This window comes from Lonchura striata, chromosome 15 (assembly GCF_046129695.1).
Source record: "Lonchura striata isolate bLonStr1 chromosome 15, bLonStr1.mat, whole genome shotgun sequence".
Classification (NCBI taxonomy): Eukaryota; Metazoa; Chordata; class Aves; order Passeriformes; family Estrildidae; genus Lonchura; species Lonchura striata.
The window spans coordinates 2,737,694-2,758,975 of record NC_134617.1 but is presented as its reverse complement, the minus strand read 5'-3'; the positions used below and the strand labels follow the sequence as shown (position 1 = coordinate 2,758,975).

The 21,282-nt window shown below is 42.0% G+C and overlaps 1 protein-coding gene across 2 annotated transcripts in view; it reads right to left on the bottom strand.

Moving 5' to 3' along the window:
• Positions 1-1,913: 1,913 nt before the first annotated feature.
• CPEB4 (cytoplasmic polyadenylation element binding protein 4) overlaps positions 1,914-21,282 on the bottom strand; it is a 37,914-nt gene continuing 18,545 nt past the window's right edge. The window contains exons 3-9 of one of the 2 annotated variants that reach the window (XM_021532132.2): positions 13,977-14,000; positions 11,943-12,116; positions 10,835-10,924; positions 10,250-10,368; positions 9,316-9,430; positions 8,947-9,128; positions 1,914-6,314 (exon numbers count right to left, since the gene is read on the bottom strand). In XM_021532132.2, the coding sequence (XP_021387807.1) occupies positions 6,087-6,314; positions 8,947-9,128; positions 9,316-9,430; positions 10,250-10,368; positions 10,835-10,924; positions 11,943-12,116; positions 13,977-14,000 (932 nt within the window). In that variant the 3' untranslated portion in view covers positions 1,914-6,086. The remainder of the gene's footprint in view (positions 6,315-8,946; positions 9,129-9,315; positions 9,431-10,249; positions 10,369-10,834; positions 10,925-11,942; positions 12,117-13,976; positions 14,001-21,282) is intronic. The other variant, XM_021532133.2, reaches the window with a different exon arrangement.

Genomic DNA, 21,282 nt, shown 5'->3' with positions numbered 1-21,282 from the left:
GCACTGGCCTGGAAGGGGTCTGTGATGGGGGCAGCTCCTGCTGGAAGGAAGAAGCTGGGATTCACACACGGTGGGAATTCTGGAATTCCACACAGCAGGGCTTACCTCCATCTTCTGGAGCGTGCCTGTAGCATTTACACACAGCTTCAGTGCAAAGACCCATAACAGGTTTGTTGTGTCATCTGCCCAAGTAATTTACCAGCAATTCAGAATCAGCCCATCACTCCCAACAGAATATCTGCAGTTTTGAATGATCCAGACCTTTCCCCTTATTTATTTCAATGTTTTAGACTCTGCATAGTAAGAAAACTTAAACATTCACCAAGGATTCTGCAATCTAGAATAGGAGAATTCTAGAATGAATATACACAGTGATCCCCAACTGTAAATCAGGTGTTGGATCCTGAGAAACTCTCTAAATTTGCAGGACTTTGGAGTTTGTGAAGGACATTGTTGGTTCCATCACCACAGCATCCAAAGCCTCAACCCTTCCATACTCCAGGACCAGATTTCAAGTCTGTCACACTTGTGAAAAAACATGAACACATAAATAAACAGATGTTGTCTGAAAGACCATTTGCACTTGAAAACAATGTCAAGAACTGTGGCTATTTCCCAACAATCCCAGTGCAGGGAACAGAGGGATAAAGTTTCCCTGCCAAGTCACAGCTGGAGCTGGTGAAGATTGTCAGGTGCTGCCTGGCTGGCACCAAGCACCGAGGAATTCCTGACTCACTGGGCAGGCAATGCACCTCCAGCCACTCCTGATCCCAAACATCCCAGCTTTCTGTTCTAACAGTCATGGCAAGAGAACTGGGAATATCTGCGTGGAACCACCAGCAAAGCTTCGAATTCCTGTTAAAAATCAATTTCCAAAGGCAGGAGCTGCTCCAAGTGCAGCAGAGGTGAAGGCAAGAGCAAGTGAAGGGATCAGCACTGGCAGAACTAATCCCATCAGAGCTGCAGGACCTGCACAAAGGAATGAGGCTCACCACGAACCGAGCATTTGCACCACAATTCCGTCAGTGATGGCACTGGAGATTAGCAGCATCACTCCGGGATTCCTTAAGCACCTGTTGAACAGCCCTCAAAGAGAAGATCTGTAAGGTAGCAACGGCCTCACACGACTTCCAGAGATTTCAAGTTGAGATATTTTAAATTAAAGGCTGAAACGAGCAAGTTCTCTAAAATGTCAGACCCTTCCCTCTGTTGCTGTCAGATCACAAGGGAGACAATTAAAGAGGATTCCTTGTCTGTCCCTGCCTCGCCGGGCTCTGCCCTGGCCCCGCTCTGGTTCTCTCTGCACGCTGGTCTCTCTCTGGCTGAAGGAGCTGGGATTGTTCAGCCTGGAAAAAAGAAGGATTTGGTTGACCCAACTGTGGCTTTCCAGTAGATGAAAAGATGGAAAGAGACCCTTTACAAGGGATGGAGGGACAGGACACAGGGAATGGCTTTGCACTGAGAGAATAGGGGCAGATGGGATATTGGGAATTAGGAATTGTTCCTGGCAGGGTGGGCAGCCCTGGCACAGGTGCCCAGAGCAGCTGTGGCTGCCCCTGCATCCCTGGCAGTGCCCAGGGCCAGGCTGGATGGGTTTGGAGCAGCCTGGGACAGTGGGAGGTGTCCCTGCCATGGCAGGGGTGGCACTGGATGATTTTTAAGGTCTCTTCCAGCCCAAACCTTGGTGGGGTTGGTTACCTGTGCCTCAGTGGTTCTCTCCTCACCTGCTGCATCTTCACCTCCCCAAGGAACCTCTGCTGCATTTGTGACCAGAGCAGGGAAGCAGAAATTCCCCTAAATCCCTTTTCACCCCACAGAGCCCAACAAAATCCCCTCCCCAAGCCCCACGAGCTTCAGCCACAAAGGAACGAGTTCCTACAGGAAGCTCAAAATAAAAAGGTTAAAGAGAAACATTGAGTTAAAAGTTTTATTCATTCAACATCTCACATTACAAATATTTAAAAATTATATGCATACTGGTATAAATAGTCATTTGCAAACTATTTAATAACATTAATTTTCACTAGCACTTCAACAAATGAACTCTTTAAAAAAAGTAACTTGTGTTATATAACTTAGAGTAGAACATACAAAAATATGAACTTAAACGTGAAAATGACTTTAATAAAAAATGAATTACCCTTATTTAAAATGCTATAATAAATACTACAACCTCCCCATACACAGTAAAAACTATATGGAAATTCAGCCAAGTAGTACAATTAACTGACATACTTAAATAACTTTTCCTTCTGATAATATGAGCAATACATTGGGGGAAAACATATTAGGGATTAGTAAAAACTAGACACCCACTTGCTAAAAGTTTCACTTCCAAAAAATATAACAAAAAAATCTGATGAAAATTATAAAAACTAATTATACTTTAAAATTTAAAAATATAAAAAATAAAACAGTTGAATACAATATTGTCCCAATTCTTACAATGCTATCACAGTAGCTTTAAAATAAGATAATAAAATAAAGCAAATGACCAAAACGTTTTATTCCATTTTTTTTTAAAAATAATCTCAAATTTACATTAGTAGAAAGATTGATTTCTGATTCTTTTCTTTAGAAACACCAGCAAGAAAGAGGATTTACTAGAACAGTAGAAAATGACATTTTTAAATGTCTGCAATTAAAAACAAAGAATTACACTGCAAAGATCTTCCAGAAGTCTGAAATAGGTATTGCACATAACTTGAAGTTAACTTGCCACAATCCATCACATTCAAGTTTTAAATCACCTTTGAACAGAAGGTTTGAACTCTTCAAAAACACAAGGGGTGAATTATCAAGTCTTTCCAACAGCATCCTTAAAAAACGCTAAATTCAGTCACTGCAAGGTTGAAATTTGCATTCTGCAGAGGTCTGTGTATGGAGAAGTAGAGACTATACCAAAAAAGCACGGGGCAGTGGGGTTCCTTTACATATAAAATAATCAGAAACACTTTATTTTACATTGCAAAAATAACCATGGAATTACTCTGTCACTCCCCCTGGAACGTCGCTGCTCATTAATGACACCCCCCCCCCCAGCGGTAGCTAATTACACGTTAATGAGCCTGGGGCTACACGGTAACCCCAGAGAGCCCCGTGCCACCAGGAGGCTTGGCCAGCACTGTTGAAGCACAGAGTAATGGAGAGAATTGTTTATGCCCTGTAAATCGAAGTGTAACCAAAGGATCTGTAAACACGCTTGTCACACAATCACAAGTGAATATTAGTAGAATAACGATTTCTTACATTAGTCATGCATACTAACATTACATGCCTGCCACCTAGCAGGCTCTCTTTTATTCTTTAAATATAATTTAAAAGAGCAGACACGGTTCTGCATCAAACACCTAACATCGATTCTTTATTAATAATAAAAATGGCTAAACATTCACCAAAAACGTCTGCATTTGTGTATAATTTTTAAAAACTCAGTAAGAAGCAGTAGACAATTTTGATGGTTCTTGACTTTTAAATTTCTACACTATATTTATGCATTTAAATTTCATGGGTCTAAAGACAAGTGTCATTTGTCACTTTCATGCTTTTTCTTCTTTAATTCTCAACTTTACATATACTATTTCTTAAATTATATGTACACCAAATACCTGGTGCTGGGCTAAGATGTTTAAGCAACATGCTTTCTTTTCTCTGCAGATTCTAAAATAGCATTGCCAGTGCACAACATCCATAATTCAAAATGTATGCAGAGCACTGAAATGTATAAAAAGCAGAATATAAGAAAATAAAATTTATTAAAATTATTTATATTAAAAAATGAAGTATATGAAGATCTCTCAGTAATAAAAGTACAAAAAGCTACTCTTTGCAATATGAAAAATTGAGGTATTGCATAAAGAGATATCCCGTCAGTGAAAAGTGTGCCTAAAAATGCTCACTGTTGGAAAAACAAGATATACAAAAGTAGTGCATAACAAATATACATTATGTGCATGACAAAATAAGTTAGCTACAAAAACACTGTACCGAAATTCAGCAGGTCATGTACAAAGGGAAAAAATTATTATTCAAAGCTAGTTCTCAAACAGTGTTATTTTCTTGTAATGGAAACCCACCTCACCTGTTTGCTGGGCAGGATCGGCACAATAGCACACCCCAAGCCACCTACAAGCATTAAAAAAATGAAAGGAACATTCCAACTAGAATTATGTACTTCAGAGAAAAAAAAGTCCCTGACAATCTACACAAGAGCACTCTGCATTTGCATTACTGTTGTCAATATTTTCAGGGATTTCAGTAAAAGCAGCTCCCTTGCTATACTTGACTAATAGACAGCAAATGTCTCCATTTTGACCTTTGGAACTTGGTAAGGTATCAGTTCATTAAAGCCTGTATTGAACAGAAAAAACTGCTTCTCATAAAGATAATGGGGCTGGGGGAAAGGGACGAGGGGGGCTTTGAAGGGAGCAGATGTTTTCCAAGCAGTGCCAGGGCAAATCTTTGGTTTGGGAGACTCTCAAGGTGGTCCCAGGCCCCTGGGGCCGGGCAGAGATTGCCACAGAATCACTTTGTTTGAACACTGCTACATCCTTGGTGGAGAAGTTGGCCAGGGCATTTAGTTCAAAAGTACTAAAAATAAATTTTCAGAACTACTCCTTCATTCATCTGTTTCAAACTAAACCCTCTGCACCCACTGGTCAGCGTTCGGTTCGCGTGTCCTGGGCCGATGCTTCTCAAGGCAGGACTGAGTTCCAATAAAGCCGGCGTTAATTAGCGGTGTTGGCACTTCCACCTGCGTGTCTTTATCTCCCCACAATTAGTTCTGAAGAGCTGGGATCTGAGCTGGGATTCTTTCTACAGGAAGAATAAGAAAGGCATCTGCACACTCGCACCATTCCGTGCACAAAATTCGGCCGGGGGCGCAGAGCAGGGCTTGGAAACTCCTTGGGTTCATTCCTTCTGTTACAGCTAAATTTGAGGGGATCGAAAACTGACTTTACAGCCAAGATGGGAAACCAATAAGCAGCCAATTTGAGTTTGTGTGCCACAATGGAATAGCAAAACTCCAGTAAAAATCAGTGATATCCTTGAGGTATCTTTAGGTTTTCTACTTTTTCTTGTCAAAATGGAGAGCAAAGGCTGGCCCCTGATGAATGTTAGTATATTAGGATATAGAGTTATATATAGCCATCAAAAATAAAATCTATATATTTATCCTTCAGGAGAGGAAATGCCAGTTCACTAGTTGTCATTACTCTAGCTTTGGTAGGATATCTAGGGCTGTAACCAGACAATTGAGTTCTCTTAAAGAAAAAAAAGTGCACTCCCCCCTCAGTAGTAACTTTACTCAACTTTTACATTCAGGAATTCTTAAAATGTAATCATTTTGATGAAAATATAGTAAGCTCTGCCTATCTCGTTAGTAATTTGGATGTGGGTGGTAGCCAGAGGCATGGTCAGATACACACCGAGCTAAAATTTCAGCCTCAAAACCCTTAAGAGTTTGAAAGAAAAAAACAAACAAAAAAGATCATTATTATAGTGCTGCTTCAACTTTGCTCATGCATTTCTGTTGCTTTAAACATGCTCTTTCCTGTTGGTAGGTAAATGCTAACTTCATCTGTTGCTGGAAAAATCCAAAAATAAACAAAAAAAAAAAAAAAAAAAAAAAAAAAAAAAAAAAAAGAGAGGCAAAAACAGGCTTCCCTGGGGGAAAAGTGTCAGAACAGACTGATAGTGTTATTGTTACACGGTTATTTAATAAAAGTATTATTATGTTCTTTATTAACAATAATTTAATTAAAAAACCAAAATACTCTATTGTTTCAATTCTCTTCTCTTAATATTTTTTCTCTCCTCTAAGAAAACGTTGCAGGAAATTAAGTGTTCTCTCGGTAGTAAAGACAAGAGAATGCAACTCACTTGCAACATGTTATCGATACGAAAAGGAGTTCCCAATACAGTTTTCAATGACAAGATTCTATAAAATACCCATTATAGGTCATTCTTTCATTAGACTATTGTTAAATTACAGACTACTACAAAAGGACATGCTGTGAGTGAGGGGCGGGGTGGGGAGGAACAGAAGAGTGCACTTAATTGGAGGCCTGCAAATGAGCGATCCTTTAGTTCCAGCGGAATGAAATATGTCTCGGGCGGTCCCCTCCCTCCTTCACCAGGGGCTTGTGGAATTCCCTGCCGGCCCGGGAATGGATAGCAGCCCAGCAATATTCACAGTAATACTGCAGACACGTCACGTTAGCACAGAAGAACGGGGCGAACTTCCCGCCGCAGCGGGCGCCCTGACACTCGTCGCACAGCTGATCGTCCAAGACATATGGCTTAACTTCCACCTGCAGCCACAAAACGAGACAGTTGGTCACTCTTCAGTGCAAATTCGTAACTCCACACCCGTGTTTTAGCAAGGCAGCCAGCAGATTTGCAGTAGGGAATGCTAGAAGCGAGATTTCCCCCTCAAGGCACCTGAACGTGGGTGTTGAACACCTCAAATTCCAGGCACTTCAACACTTCTAACCCCGCTTTGATCCTTCAGAAAAACCCCAGAAATCAGTGCCGACCATCGGTCTGACACCTGCTGTCACTGATTTACAGAAAGGCTCAAACAACGTATGGGCTGACACCAAAACCTTGGATAATTATGGGAGTTATTTCTGATTATTTCTGAGTTATTTAAGATCCGCCCCTTTCAGGCAGGAATGGAAAGTGTTTCTACAACACTGTAACTGCTGATTAAATATGCACATGGCCTGCAAATTTCAGTCTCTGAATTTTCAACGTTAAGACAATTCATTTATTCTCTAAATAAACACTTCATTTCTGTATTTTTTCCATGGCTTAGTGCTCTCAGCAAAAGGAAATCCACCTGATCTTGTTGGGATCAAATGAGAGGCTTAACACGGGACTGATGCCCTCCTACGCTGCTGGCATTAAGGGCCAGGTGATGGGCAGGAATTCAGAGCAGCAGAAATAAATATAGGTACAAGTTCCTGCTCTATAAGGGTTTGTGAACCTTCTCTGAAGCCCACTGAATGTGATGTTTTCACCAATATTTTCAAACACTGGTATCTCTGCTGTTATCTCTGCATCTGGCCTGGGGCTGCTCCCCTCTGCACCTCACAGGCCTCGGACACACCTCAGGCAAATAAGGACATTCACAAGTTCTTGGGTTTTTAAACCCACCCAATTTTATCACAGTCCAGATGGCACTGCAGTAGTTTGATGCCATTTTTGCTTACAGGACACATAAACTGCTCAGACAGAACACAGCAGCCTTTTTAATGACCTGTTTTTCTCCTCTTTCAGTGCTTGAGTTGCATCTCCCAAAACCCTGCCCTGCCAACTCAGTCAATTTGAACAAGAGCAAAAGCAGGCAAATATTCCTAACATCACATTCCCCATCCCCTAATCTGCTGTGCAGTGGGAGGTTGGGGATTTTTTGAGGAGTGCTGCCTTCTCCAAGTCCTAGAAAAGAACAAAGATGCCATGCAGGCCTCCTCCGTGTGGTGATTCTGCTCTGTTCCCTCTGCTCAGCCACCTTCAGAGACCAAACTGCAGCTCAGGTGTCCTTGTCACATTAATTCTGAGTGTGGCACGGCTGTATCTGCTCCCTGAGCTGGGCACAGAGGATTTCCCAGCTCCAGAGAAAACCTCAGTTACAGTTCTCCACTCAGGGTGGGAGCCCCAGTCACTGAACCCTTCCTGTGCATTATCTCAGAGCACACCCTTTAGCAGCACCTCCTTGCCTAATTTTACAGGAAATCCCTTCTTGTTGCTAATTTTTTTTTTCTTTCTGCAGAAAAACAGTATTGGAAAACTACTAATAAATAGAACCTTAATAAAAACTAGTGTTGCTGTATTTTTACCTCCCTCGTGTACCCGATTTCTCTTATAATGAATCCTCTCTGAGCATTATCTGCCCACACAAAAACTGCACAAAAAATGAGGAAATAGAGAGTGGGGGGAGAGAAGGAAGGGGAAATAGATTGCAAAATTTTTTTTCAGAGTTTACAAGTACTTACTTAAATTTGTAGTCCCACCAGCTTCAATGGACCTATTCACCCAAGTGTCTGCTTATGCAAGCACAAGTTGCACAAGGGCAGCCCAAATTATTTGTTCAAAGCTGTACAGAACTTATTTTCAGAGCCAAGATTAGAACAAAGACATTCCAATTCACAGGCCCACAGTCAAATTGTTGTTACAATTCTTCTGCTTTATAGACAAAGCAGAAGTGAAAAGATAATGGGCTAATCAGCCAAGTTTGGAGGTTTTCCACTGTATTAACTTTAAAATTAAGATCAGCAGTGACAGTCATGTAGGAAAAATCCAGAGACAAAGGATGAATTACAAGAGGAGATGTGAGCATCTGAGTTTCCCAAAATTGTGGTCTGAAGATCACTGTAACTGGCAGTTACATTTTAGAGAGATGAAGGGGGCAGAAAGCTGATCCATTTGGCATATTGCTCTAATTTAAAATAATAAGGAATACAATAATAAAGGAATGAAATAAGCAAGCACAGCCTTTGCACAGGCTGTGGAGGGAGGCTGCAGGGCACAGTAACAAGTTTACCAGGATGCTCTTGGACACCCAGCACACATTGGGGTGCTTCTGCCTCTTCTCCCAAAGGATGCAGAGCAGGAGTAAGAGCTGCCCCATCCTTGGCAGGCACCTCCCTCCCTGCATCTCACAAACACCACAAATCCTCGCGGTGGGAGCATCTGAGGAGCGCAATATTCTTGGAAAAGGCCAAGGCAGCTGCCACACTTCCCACTACACTCAGCAACTCGAGAAAGCCTTTTTCACAGTCACCTCCCACGTGCCAGCACCAGCAGCTCCCTACCACTCCGCTTTCATCCCGTGCCGCGTGCGAGAGGCGCTAACACGGGGATGGAGCTGGTGTAACACTGCCAAGCACAGCCCTGAGGCAGGGAGGGCGTTTGCAGGGGAGCAGGGGGCGCAGGCCTTACCCGTTTATCAATCTCTCCGTGCTGCAGCTGGACGAAGCGGGCGCTGATAGCAGCGATGTAGCTCTGCTGGTTGGAAAACGCCACCCGCCCAGCTCCTTTGGGGTACTTGAGCTCGGGGTCGGTGTCGATGCCGGCGTAGCAAACCCCTCCGTAGAGCCGGTCCATGATCATCGCCAGCTCCACTGCAGCACAAAGCAAAACCAAACAGGGCTCTAGGCTGGCTCGTTTCTCTCCGAGCACCACCTCGGGATGGGCAGTGTCCCCCACTGTTGTCACCACACTCAATATTCCCTCGCTGCCAGGCTCGCTTCCCCCAGTGCTCCCCAAACCAGGCTGCACATCCAACATGCCCAGTGCTGCAGTGTGTACCTGCTCGTAAAGGCCGAGGAACACCACCAACAAAAATGGTTTTTCTTGGGTCAAGAGGCTGGGAACCATCCATAACAAAATCACTATCACTAAGGTTCCAAGGCCGGATCTGAACCTATGGACAAAAAGCCTGTTTTTTTTAACCATTCACAAGTCAAAGTGTCTCAGTAATAAAAATTACAACAGCGTCCTACAGAGAAGAAAACTTCTTAAACGGCTGTACTCTCTAAACTCTACTTGTTCAGCAATCATTTCTCAAAATGAAATGGCAACGAGCTCTCTTAAGACAGACCATTTGAGGATGCTAAATTTCATCACTTCCTTGTTACCCAAATTTCTGGGGAAAAAACCTTCACCCTCTGCTGACACATTTACTTAATCATGACTGAGCTGTGCTGTACAACCCCCCTGGCCACACAGATCTGCACTGCTCCTGTTGTCCCAGCCTTATCTCAGTGCAGCAGGCTCCAGAGTTGCCTGTTTAGTTACTGTGCTGCTTTGTGTTTGCTTACAGCTGGCCAAAATTTGAAGCACAGGACTGGAGGAGAATTCTCTCCCCAACTATTGACAGACTTGCACCAGCCTCCCAACCATTTGTATATTAATAATTTACAGTTCAATGCCATGGTATGTTTTTTAGGATTTATCTGTTACATACAACACAGACAATATGAATTCTACATGTTCATCATTAGCAAGCATAAAATACCTGTCTGGAAATGCATCTTTTCCTGATAAAAATAAGCATTGTAACTAGGCTAAAAAACTTTCTTATGTCTAGTTCAAAAGCAGTAAGTTGGTCTTTTCTCTTCTTAATTTGACACCTTAAAGAAATTTTAACATTAATGTTCTGAATACAGAAAAAGCTGCATGTAAAGAGCCCAATTTGTGATTATCACCCAGCAATTGTGCAGGCCCTGACAATTCCACCTACCGGTTTGTCTTTGATAGTGGGGCTGGAAACACAGAGATAGAGCTTTCCATCTTCTTCAATGCATGCATCAATCAGTGCCTGCACAGAGCTTTCATCTTGGAACAGCAAAAATGCATATCCTGGCCAAGGGAAAACACAAACATCACTGCTGCTGTCTGTTTGTCTATAGGATCAGAATTTAACTCAGAATTAGGTTTGACATCACGCTGCCACATGGGAAGGGAAAAGGTTTAAGGTGCTCTCAGCACACATTTCCAACCCAAAAGTGCTCTGGTTTTTCACCTAAGGGACTAATCCTTCCCAGCTGCTGTGGAAGGCATTTAGAGCGTTTAAAAAACTTCTACTACGTGTACAACAACAGGGGGAAGAGGGAAAAATTGAATAAAGTAAAAACAGGAAATTAAGGAAGAATTTTTATAGTGAATAATAATTGCAAAGCCATATTTGAAACTTCACCAGTATAGAACAATCCCAAGGATTAAATTCCTTTTTCCCCCTAAACATTGTGTCACTGTCAAACCAATCTTGTGTTTTATCCCAAAAAAATCATTCTAAAATGTCATCTTATTGGTTTGCATCATTTACCTTTAGGAGGAAAATAAGATTTGCTCTCTGCCTTGTGTGGCCAGTCTACAATCAAAGGTCCAAAGCGCCGAAAACTTGCAGTGATCTCATCTGGAAAAGGAGAGAAGGGAAAAGGCATGAGCTTAAAATAAACTGAACTTAAGGCATTTGAAATACACTGATTTCATCCTATAAACAAACATTCTGTGTCCATGTTCAGCAGCTCAGAGCAGTGCTCAGTAGCTGATGGTGGATCCTTGTGACAAGACAGGACACTCCTTATAAAACAAGACAGGCCAAAGCTCAAACTTCTTTTTTGCACTGATAATTATAAATAAAAGCTCACAACCCACTAATTCTCAGGAACCGAGCCACTGCATGTATACTGTTATAATAATCCAGCTTCAACTGCTCTCATGGGTGACATGAAGTTCAGGTTGCCATGTCACAGCAGGGCATTAGAAGCTCTGACACAAAAAAGTGGGGATTAAAACAATTAAGAAAAAACTTTTCCGTTTTATTGTTGCATTTCTAACCACTATCCCAGCAGGCTCATACACACAGAACACAGAGTTCTGGTGAAACACCTGTACCTGACATTTTAATTTTATTTTAATAACAACTGCAGTATTCTGCCACTGGTATTTGTGTGATGGACCAACACAAACCTCTGGTCCCTCAGGATGCCCTGCACAGATTCATTCCTGTCTGGGTTCTCACCATGCACAGGTCAGAGCTACCAGAGGGCAAAAATGATTGTTGGAAACAACCTCCTCTACACAGGAGCAACCAAACGTAGAGTTAGGACTTGATACCTCACACAGATCTTATAAAACTATGAGCAGCTTTTCCTGCTACTGACTTTGGGGCCTGTAAAATGATTGCAACGGATTTATGAGTTTCCACAGGTGATACTGACTCGTTTAATTTTGCACTTTTGTGCTGCAGGTCAGTTCAATGCGTGACAAAGTGATTTTGTGATTTTGTTCTCCGGTGGCAGAACAACGCCACGGCCTAAACTCAATTGAATTATCTGACACGTGAAAGATGAAATTCCGTATCAAAGCTTGGAGAAGACCCAGCCCTGAGCAGGCAGGCAGAGGTTTCTGCCCTGGGTGAGGTTGTGTACCTTCGTCGATGTCCGGAGGCAGCCCCCCAACAAAGACCTTGCGGGAGTAGCGCTCCACGCGCTCCCCGTTCTGGTGGGAGAAGCAGTGGGGAGACCCCAAGCCGCTGTGCAGGCTCTGATCCCCACGCCCATCATCCAGGAACCCATCCTCCATCGGGAACAGCGAGGACTGACCTGAAGAGGGGGTTGGAAAGAAAGAAAAACAGGGGAAAAAAAACCATACTAACAGAACAAAGCGCACACTGTTGGAATAATTGGGGAAAATGCACCCGTTGCTGCATCAGCAGAACTGGCAGTGATTTGCCCTCTGAATGAGCAGTTATGTTCTCGATTTCATTGCACCCTTTCAGTTTCCAGCATCATCCAGCAGCTCAAATGCTTCATTGCAGAGGAAAGGCTCCTCCTCAGAACAAATCAGGATTTCTAACGGGTGCTCGAGCTGACTGCTTTCCATAATATTTGGTGTTTCCAATGAGGTTTCTTTTAAAAAGTATCAAAAGGGAAGGGAACAGCCAATTTGGTTTCTGGGGCTTTCACGATATCAAGCCATCTATTCCATTTTCCAGTGAACAGCTTCTTGCAGGGAATAGATAAAATTTCAAGGTGAAAATGGGAAAACAAGAATTCTACCAGTTAAATATATGACACATTTAAATTACCTGATATCAAAACACATCATAAACCACCCACTAGTAAATAACAAAAATAACCTGAGGAAACATTACATTGTCATTCACTGCAAAGACTGAAAATTTTGTCCCTCCTACAACTTTACTTCAATGTTACAACAGAATTTTGTTAATGGCCTCACTCTAAGAGAAAATATTGTAAAATGAGAAATGTTCCCCTTGCAGTCCAGCATCTTTCTATCATAATCATTTATCATAGAGTTCCTTAATAGTATTTCTTTTAAATAAGGTTCTTTGTTATATATGCCACTGTATAATATCATAAATAGAGTACAGGAGCTGTTCTCTGCCATGAATTCCCTCTTTAGTTCCAATATTCGACAGCTACACAGCCAACTGAGACTTCTGTTCATTTAAGGAGCATTTTAGGAATAAATATATATAGGGAGAGTAAGTAATGAGGAGTGCTATGAGTTCTAGGATACATTTCCTTTTGTCTATGATGTGATACACCGCAACTGTTTTTTCAGGATTCATCCCAATCTACCACAGAAATGTAATGGTGAGGTTAATTTATCCTGGTTTTGCTTCCTCCCCTTGAAAGAAATTGGTTTAAAAAAAGAAAACATCTTGAAAACAGAAAATCTGACCAAGATACAGACATGTTCTGTGACAAAAACCAACCAGCTAAGAAGCTGAAACAAAAAAAAAGGTAGTAAAATCCACAGTCCATAGAATTTCTATGAATAAAAAATGCAAGGCTTGGTCAGGTTGCCTTATTTGAAATTTCAAAAATCTTTTACACACCTTTAATAAAAATAACAGTCAAGTATAATCAGACATCTTTCTGTAGCTGGGCAAACCTTATTCCTACTATAATAAAAATATTGTAATATTGACTTTAACCTTGTTTCTTCCTAAGGAACTGGTGCAGATGTCATTTGTTTCATCTCGTAAGACCCCAATCCTGCAGGTATTGTTGAGAGGGAGCAATTCCCAAAGCTAACCACCCTTTCCAGGCCCCTCAGCTGCTGCTGGAGATCACACACACACTGAACCCAGCAGGTCAGACACTCACTGTATTTATGCTCCATCAGCACCCAAAATTCCCAAAATAAACTCCTCCAGCATGGGCATTCATAACACACACACACACACAAACACAGCAACACAGCCCCCCCCAGGGTCACAAACCATCCTGGTGATGTCCACTGTGATCATTTCAGCCTCAGGTACTCCCTAATCCAGTTAAAATGCTGATTTATGGCATGCAGACTATGTAAATGTATGTGAAAGTGCTCCCTTATAAGCTTAAAGTTTGGACTTTGCCCTCTAGTAAAAACTTAATGTTATTTCTCCCATGAGACATTGTCAACATTAGAAAATTAAAGAGGAATATTGTTACCTCGCCTTCTCCCATATGTCCTTGCTGCATGTTAAATGAGAAAGAAAACAGCCTTTCAATCATTGTTATAAGGACCAAAAGACCTCGTTTTATTGCCTTTATACTGACTCAGTGATTCTCGAGCCTTTGCAGATCCAGGTCATTTAAAATAAGTGTTCACAAGCTGCCCCTCCCACCCCCCATGGCCTCCTCAGCCCAGCTCTGTTACTTACTGATAAACCACGGTGACAGGAGCCTGACCAAGTGGGTATGGATAATCAAAGATACTTTTGGAAGCAATTTTAGCCCCAAACTTGCACATTTATTTATTTATTTGAACTATTCCTGGCGGTGTGCCTATAAGCAAATGGATCTTTCCTCATGCACCAGGCTCTCCCTGCCTTGCCAAGCTCCAGAATATTCCAACACTGCTCTCCATCCAAACTGGAGGAGAAGACCTGACACAAGGAAAGTGAAAGATTGGTGTGAAACTTTTCTGTTTTAAAATCAGGTTGCTTTGCACAACCCACAAAATCCTTGGTTCAATTCTGACTGGCAAATAACCAGCTGAAAAACTGAAAAATCAAGGAGAAAATTGGGCCACTGAAGTTGCCTTCTAGACTGGGCAGTGTGTCCAACAGGATGGATTCTTTCACACTAACCCAGGACACTGTGCTGCAATAATTTTTTTACCCACTCATTCCTGCTTTTCATGTTTCAGAACAAATCAATTCTACCCCTAAAAACAACAGCATTTGCTTTGCTGGCTTGCAAGAACCCATTGTTAGAGCACGGCCAAACTTTCTAATCAAACTTGCACATTCTTTCTCTTTTAATCTCATTAAAATCTCTTTCTGAAAGCAAGCCAACTGTTTTCAAAACTTGGATTCTTCCTGGCAAGTGCTGTGAGAAACTCTGAGCACATCATGTCTTTGATTTTGCTTCCCCATTCAAAACTGAGGCCAGCAATTAGTTTAAGCATTTCAATATTTGTAAACCACAACAATACAGGAGTCATTTCCTCTTTCCAAATAAAAACTGTATCAATCCAATTTACTTCATGATTATTTAACATCCATAAGATCATTTCACTCCTCTGGTAGAGACTCACAATTAACACCAAGAACACAAATTAACAAAACCCTGGTCTTCAGACTGGAGCATATTCTTGAGGCAAAGGTTTTATGGGAGAATCTTATGGGCTGAGGGCCTTTACAAGCATAGTTTATACCTGGTAATTTTGAATTTAGAAATGCAGGAGGCCGATACAGTCCTCAAAGGAGAAATGGAAGGAAATCACAGAGCATCAGCAATCTTGCTGTGTCCCTGACTGAGCCCAGCAGCCTTTGCACGTTTTGGAGCACATCAAGCACTCTCAAAGCCAGCTCTGCCTATAAAGCCAGAAAAATCCTGCCTGTGGTTTCTGAATTCCTGACAAAACCACACAGCCTCCTTCTCTCTGTACACTCTCTGCTGGCACGGCTGCACCGTGGATGTGAGACCACGGCTCGGGCCAGGGGACTCCTCACAGCCTCCCCACACAACAGCACTTTTCTCCTTACCGGGACAAAAAACACCCCAAAAAGGCTCAGCCACCAGCTAGGAATTCTTTCCAGTGCCAAATACTAGCTTTGGACAACCAAATACTATGATTTTTTTTCCTCTTCCCTTTCTTAATTTGCCTCTTGTTTTCAGTGTTTGCTTCACATCTAAGCCACAAAATACCAACATCTGACATTTCAAAACATTTCTCAGGATCCACAGTTTATAAACTCGCCCAGAACAGCACAGATACAAACTTTCTCTGCTCCCTGAATGCAGGGTTCATCACACGCCATTAATTTCACACAATGTGAAACTCTGTGAAATACAAACAGCATTGAGGCAAGGAATGCTCTCTTGGCAGGCCAGGAAGGAGCTGAGTCCCCCCTTCTGGCTTTCAGAAATTCAGATTAAGAGAAGGCTTTGCTACACGAGTACCCAGCTAAGCTGCTGCACAAATGGAGCCTTAAACTGCCACCAAGCACAGGAAAAGGTTTAATTTGTAAATCACAACTCTTGCCCATCCTTTGCTGAGAAATGAGACCAACTGCAGCCTTGGCTTGGATTCCTCAAAGCTGTTTTCCCCTTCCCCATTTTTTCAGTGGTTCACATAATTGCATAAAGAGCCTAAGATTTATTTATCTCGTGAGATATCTTAGCAGGAATTGTGCTACAAAACATAAAAAATACAAAGTATTCACGCAACTGGTTCAACTGCTCATTAATAACCAATGCAAAGATGTTTTTCCAATAAAATCAGACTGAAATTTAAAATGCTATTAGCAGCTGCTTCAATTATTTTGTCCCTTCAGTCCTCCATTTATTTCTGTGATGGAAATAAAGCCATAGAGAAAGTCAATGATCTTTTGCAAAAATTTGCTGCTTTTACTTTCATTTTAATGAACATCAGGAATAAGCAACCCACTCAGATTTTTTCTTTTGTCTTCTCCTCATTTGAGACACTTAATGGGCTCCTGGCCCCTTCCCTTTCTCCATTATTTTTTTAAAATTCATATATTTTGTGTCTATACCTCCAATTAAATGTGCTGAGCTGTCTTCCCTCTAGAAGAAGAAGCAGCACAAAACCCATCACCATGTTGGGTACAACCCCACAAACACATTCTGCTGAAAAACCCTGAAAAATTCTGCAGGGATCCTAAATCACTCAAGCCCCAAACCTGCTCCAAGTTTATGGTGCACCAAGTGTGCCCAAGTTGAGCACCTGGTTCTTGGTGATTCCAGGTGTATTTTGTATTTCTACATCAGCAGCTGTTTGTTAAATATGTTAAGTATTACATAAATGGAGAAAAGTGTCAGAGGCTAGATTTTCTTTTCTTTTTTCAGAGAGTTTCAGGCTTTCACTGAAACTGGGAAGGTGACTTGGGGCCAGGCTGTCTTTTGTTTCCCTTAGGACTTAACTTCCAGAAATAGAAGTATCAAAGTTCCACAGGATTATTTCTAAAAGTGAGCTGGATATCCTTGAATCTACCAGAGAAAACTTGCCTGAATTTTAAATTACAGAAAAATAACTGCAGCACAATCTGCTTTAGCCATTATATCAGCAGAGCTTTATTCCTACATTTTTCTACCCTCAGCTGTACTTTGCAATGATATCAAGATTGCCAGCGCTGTGCACAAGGCCATTGCAAACATGAACTCTAATATTTTACTACCTTTCCCCCCCAGTACTCTCTGAGGGCAGGCAGGGCTGGTTCTCACTCCAGAATGAGATTTTATCATCACTTTGTATTTCACAACACGTTTCACATGGATCACATGCTTGCCACAGGTAAGAGGACATTTCACAAGAGGTTCTGTAAGGTCACCTCAAGCCCTGGTTCACCAGGGAACAAATTAAACATCTCCTTAACCAAACCAAGGGGAGAGAAGTTAAGGAAATTGTAAAGAATTTAATGCATACTTGGTTAAATTATCTCTATTAAATTTAGAGACCCAAGCAGGGATTTTGCAGAGAGCTTTCTTTGTTAAATCAAAACACAGAAAATCTTGTTTACCTGCATGTATTACACACGTAAGTATTTCTTTCCATTTAATAGAGCCTTACAATTTAATTATTAGATGACATTTTCAGCATAGAAGCAGGTAATGTCATGAAAAGTTGTGTTTGTCCTCAAGTGGAGCAATGGGACAAGGGGGAATGGCCTCAAACTGACAGAAAGAAGGTTTAGATTCAATTTTGGGAATAAATTCTTCCCTATGAGGGTGGGGAGGCCCTGGCACAGAGAAGCTGTGGATCCCTGGCAGTGCCAAGGCCAGGTTGGACAGGATTGGAGCACCCTGGAATAGTGGAAGGTGTCTCTGCCATGACAGGGGGATGAAACTAAATTATCTTTAAAGTCCCTTCCACCCCAAACCACTCTGTGACTCTGAGGTTCTAAGGCAGGCAAAAAAAGTGCTGGTTTTTATACATTCCTTGATTGCAGATCTAAACCACAAAAGGATCAGTCACCACTTCCATGAGTGTTAACATGAGACATTTGCATGTGTGCAGAAATGTTGCCCAGCTCAGGCACTCATTCTCATTCCAGGCAAATGATTCCAAGCACATGATGTGGAATTATTGCATGCTGACTGTGGAACAACTGCCCATGCATGGCTCCAGCCCAGGACACCTGATCCAGGAGAAATTCTCTCAATACAGAACAAACTGAACAAAATCCTAACAAATCTGCACTGGCAGTGAATGTATTCTATGTCAGAACTTTGCATTTTACAGTGCCAGCCATCTCTGACACTGTCAGATGAGATCCCTGTCCTAAAAATGGTTTTCCAAACCAAGCCACTGAAAGGGAATATGAGAGATTCCCTTTTTTGTGGATTTCAAATGCTACCAAACTTCAAAGAGTGAAAACTATTCCAATAATATTTTATTAATCTTAAAATAGTCTTACAAAAAAATTAAGCAGCTCTGTGTGTACATCTGAAGAATCTATATTTGACACACTTTCAGCAATGTCAAAGTCAGCATGAAACCAGCAAAGAAGCCTAAATTTTGCTGCACATTAAAACCAAGGATTAGCACCTTTGGAATTACTGATTCTGCAAAAGTAAGCAGCAGAGTTGCCAAAACTTGTAATTTTCCTCCTAATTTACTTATAAAGAAACACAATGTAAAAAAGAGATTTTTAAAAAACATGTTGTTAAATTCAGCTCTACCTTATGTCCAAAATGTCCAAACAAATGCTGAAAAACAGGAGTACTATTGTAGATGCAAATATTATGCTTTATTTCAAGTAAAGCCAGATGCCTGAAGACAAGTATTTACCATTCCTTCTGTCAAGAACAGGAACAAAATGAAGTTTCTGTTATTCCATAGCACTCAAGTACAGGTCTGACTAGAATCTTTAATTTTCAATTCCAGGTCACAGTCACAAAACAACTGACAGACAAAAAGTAAACAGATTTCTCTCCTTCAAAAACCCTGTGGAGGATCATCCAGCAAAATCCTTTGTTAAGTAACACTGTTTTACCTGTGATTATGTTGAATTAATTGGGTTCACATGGTAGAAAGGTAGAACCTGAGTGAGTGGCAGAAAGCAGATTCTCAGCATAATAACTGCAAATAGGGAGTGTTGATAACTTTCTACATCAAATAAGCAGGGCTGGAGGAGAGGCTGGGAGCACTGGAAGAGAAAATTACTGTTTCCAAGGCTTGTGGAATGAGCTGCAAGTTTTTAGGGCTTTAATCTGCCTCACTGAGAAATGGGGCAGTCAGAGCCAGGAAAGAGTTATCCTTGGGAAGAAGCCCCCCACATTCTTCTCCCTCTCTGGAGAGCTTCCAAATCCACCTGGATGTGTCCCTGTGCCACCTGCTCAGGTGAGCCTGCCTTGGCAGGGCTGGGGCTGGACGATCTCCAGAGATCCCTTCCAGCCCCTGGGATTCCCTGATTGCCTGGCTGCAGGGGCAGGAGGGAACATCCTGCTTCCAACTCTGCCACTCCACTCCAAATCCACCTCTGCCAGGAGCTCCAGGGAACTCCTGGACTAGGCAACTGAGCCAAAAAGCCCTGGCCATGCTTCCAGAAATTACTGAATCCCAGAATCACTGGGCTGGGAAAAGGCTTCCAAAGCCATTCAGTCCAAGCTGTGGCTGATCCCAATTTTGTCACCCAGCCCAGAGCACTGAGTGTCACGTCCAGGCCTGGACCCCTCCAGGGATGGGCACTGCACAGCTCAAGCTAAGGGTGAAGGGATAAAAAGGGTTAACCCTGGAAACCCCAAGGTCTTTAAAGCCAGCAGCAGTGTCACTGCTTTGCTGCTGCTGTGTCACACCAACTCTGGACTGAAGGAACTTCCAGACAGGATTTTCCTCCATTTCCACATCCACTTAACTACTCCTGATATCTGACAAACCCAATTCAGTCTCCTTCATCTCAAAACTACAGAAGCTTCAAAGGTAACTTTGAAGCTTCTTTGCTATCAAACACCAGAACACAGAAAAAACCAACCTGCTACAAATCCTAGCCCCAGTTCCAGCTTTGTCTACCAGGGATCAATATTTGTTCCTTAATTCCAATTATATTCCAGTGGGATACTGCAAATCAATTTAAGTGGGAGCTTTAAATATTGTATGTATTTGATTACAACTCTTCTCCAGGATCCCCCACAGGGTGTGAGATAAGAAACCAAAAGCAAAGGAGCAAATCATGGAGCACAACCATCAGCTGGAGACTGGATGTTAGATGGAATTCTACTGTATTTCAGGAAAGCAGGCACCCTGCTGCTCATGGCACTGAGCTTTATTTTATATTCATGTATGACTGCTGGAGAATAGACACCAAGTTATAAAAACATCCCATCTTTTGCCTCAATACATCTTCCAGTTTATGATATGGAATAATTGGCAGCATTTATCTTTTGAACACTCCAAGTATTACTGTATTCACTTGAAAAATAAGAACTGAAAGGCAGAGTTTGCAGCTGGGAGAAGAAAAAGCATTACAGGAGTCAGCTTCTCAGCCACAAAACTATTTCAAATGTGGTAACTTCATTAATGACAAAATTTCTGACAGGAGGGAAGAGAGGAATGGGATGTCGTATGCTAAAAATTGCTAGATAAAATTTATCTTGCAAGTGACAAGAACAATTTATTGAACCTAGTAGAGAATTTATTGAACAATTTATGAGAAGGTGTAAAACCGTCCCGAATGTCTGCTGTCATGGTTTGTATCACTTTTATCCTGGACTCTTTATATGCAGCATTTCACCTCAGGAGCTCTGGTATCTGTCCACCCATCAGCAATTCCTGCACCAGGAATTCTGTCCAGGCTTTTTCCTGGGTCACCTGCCTGTGACTTGCAAGAGCTGGATTTACACTGCAAGATCTAAACCTGCAGTTCCTTAAGTACAAGAATAGGTTCAAAGCAACTTATTTTTGTCTGTGGAAGGAATGATCACAAGACAGCCTGGAATGCAACATGAGGCCTTGGTTCCTTTTTTAACCATCCTCATAATTCACTCCCAAACAAGAAGGGAACAGGAACACAAGCAAGTCAACAGCAACCCATGAGAAAAGGCTGAGAAAAGTGGGATTGTTCAGCCTGGAGAAGAGAAGGATTTGGGGTGAACTCATTGTGCCTGAAGGAGCCAACAAGGAACATGGAGAGGAACAATTTCCAAGGGATGGAGCCTCAGGACATGGGGGAATGTTCTCCCACTGCCAGAGGGCAGGGTCAGATGGGATATTGGGAAGAAATTCTTCCCTGTGAGCAGCTGTGGCAGTGCCCAAGGCCAGGTTGGACACTGGGGCTTGGAGCACCTGGGG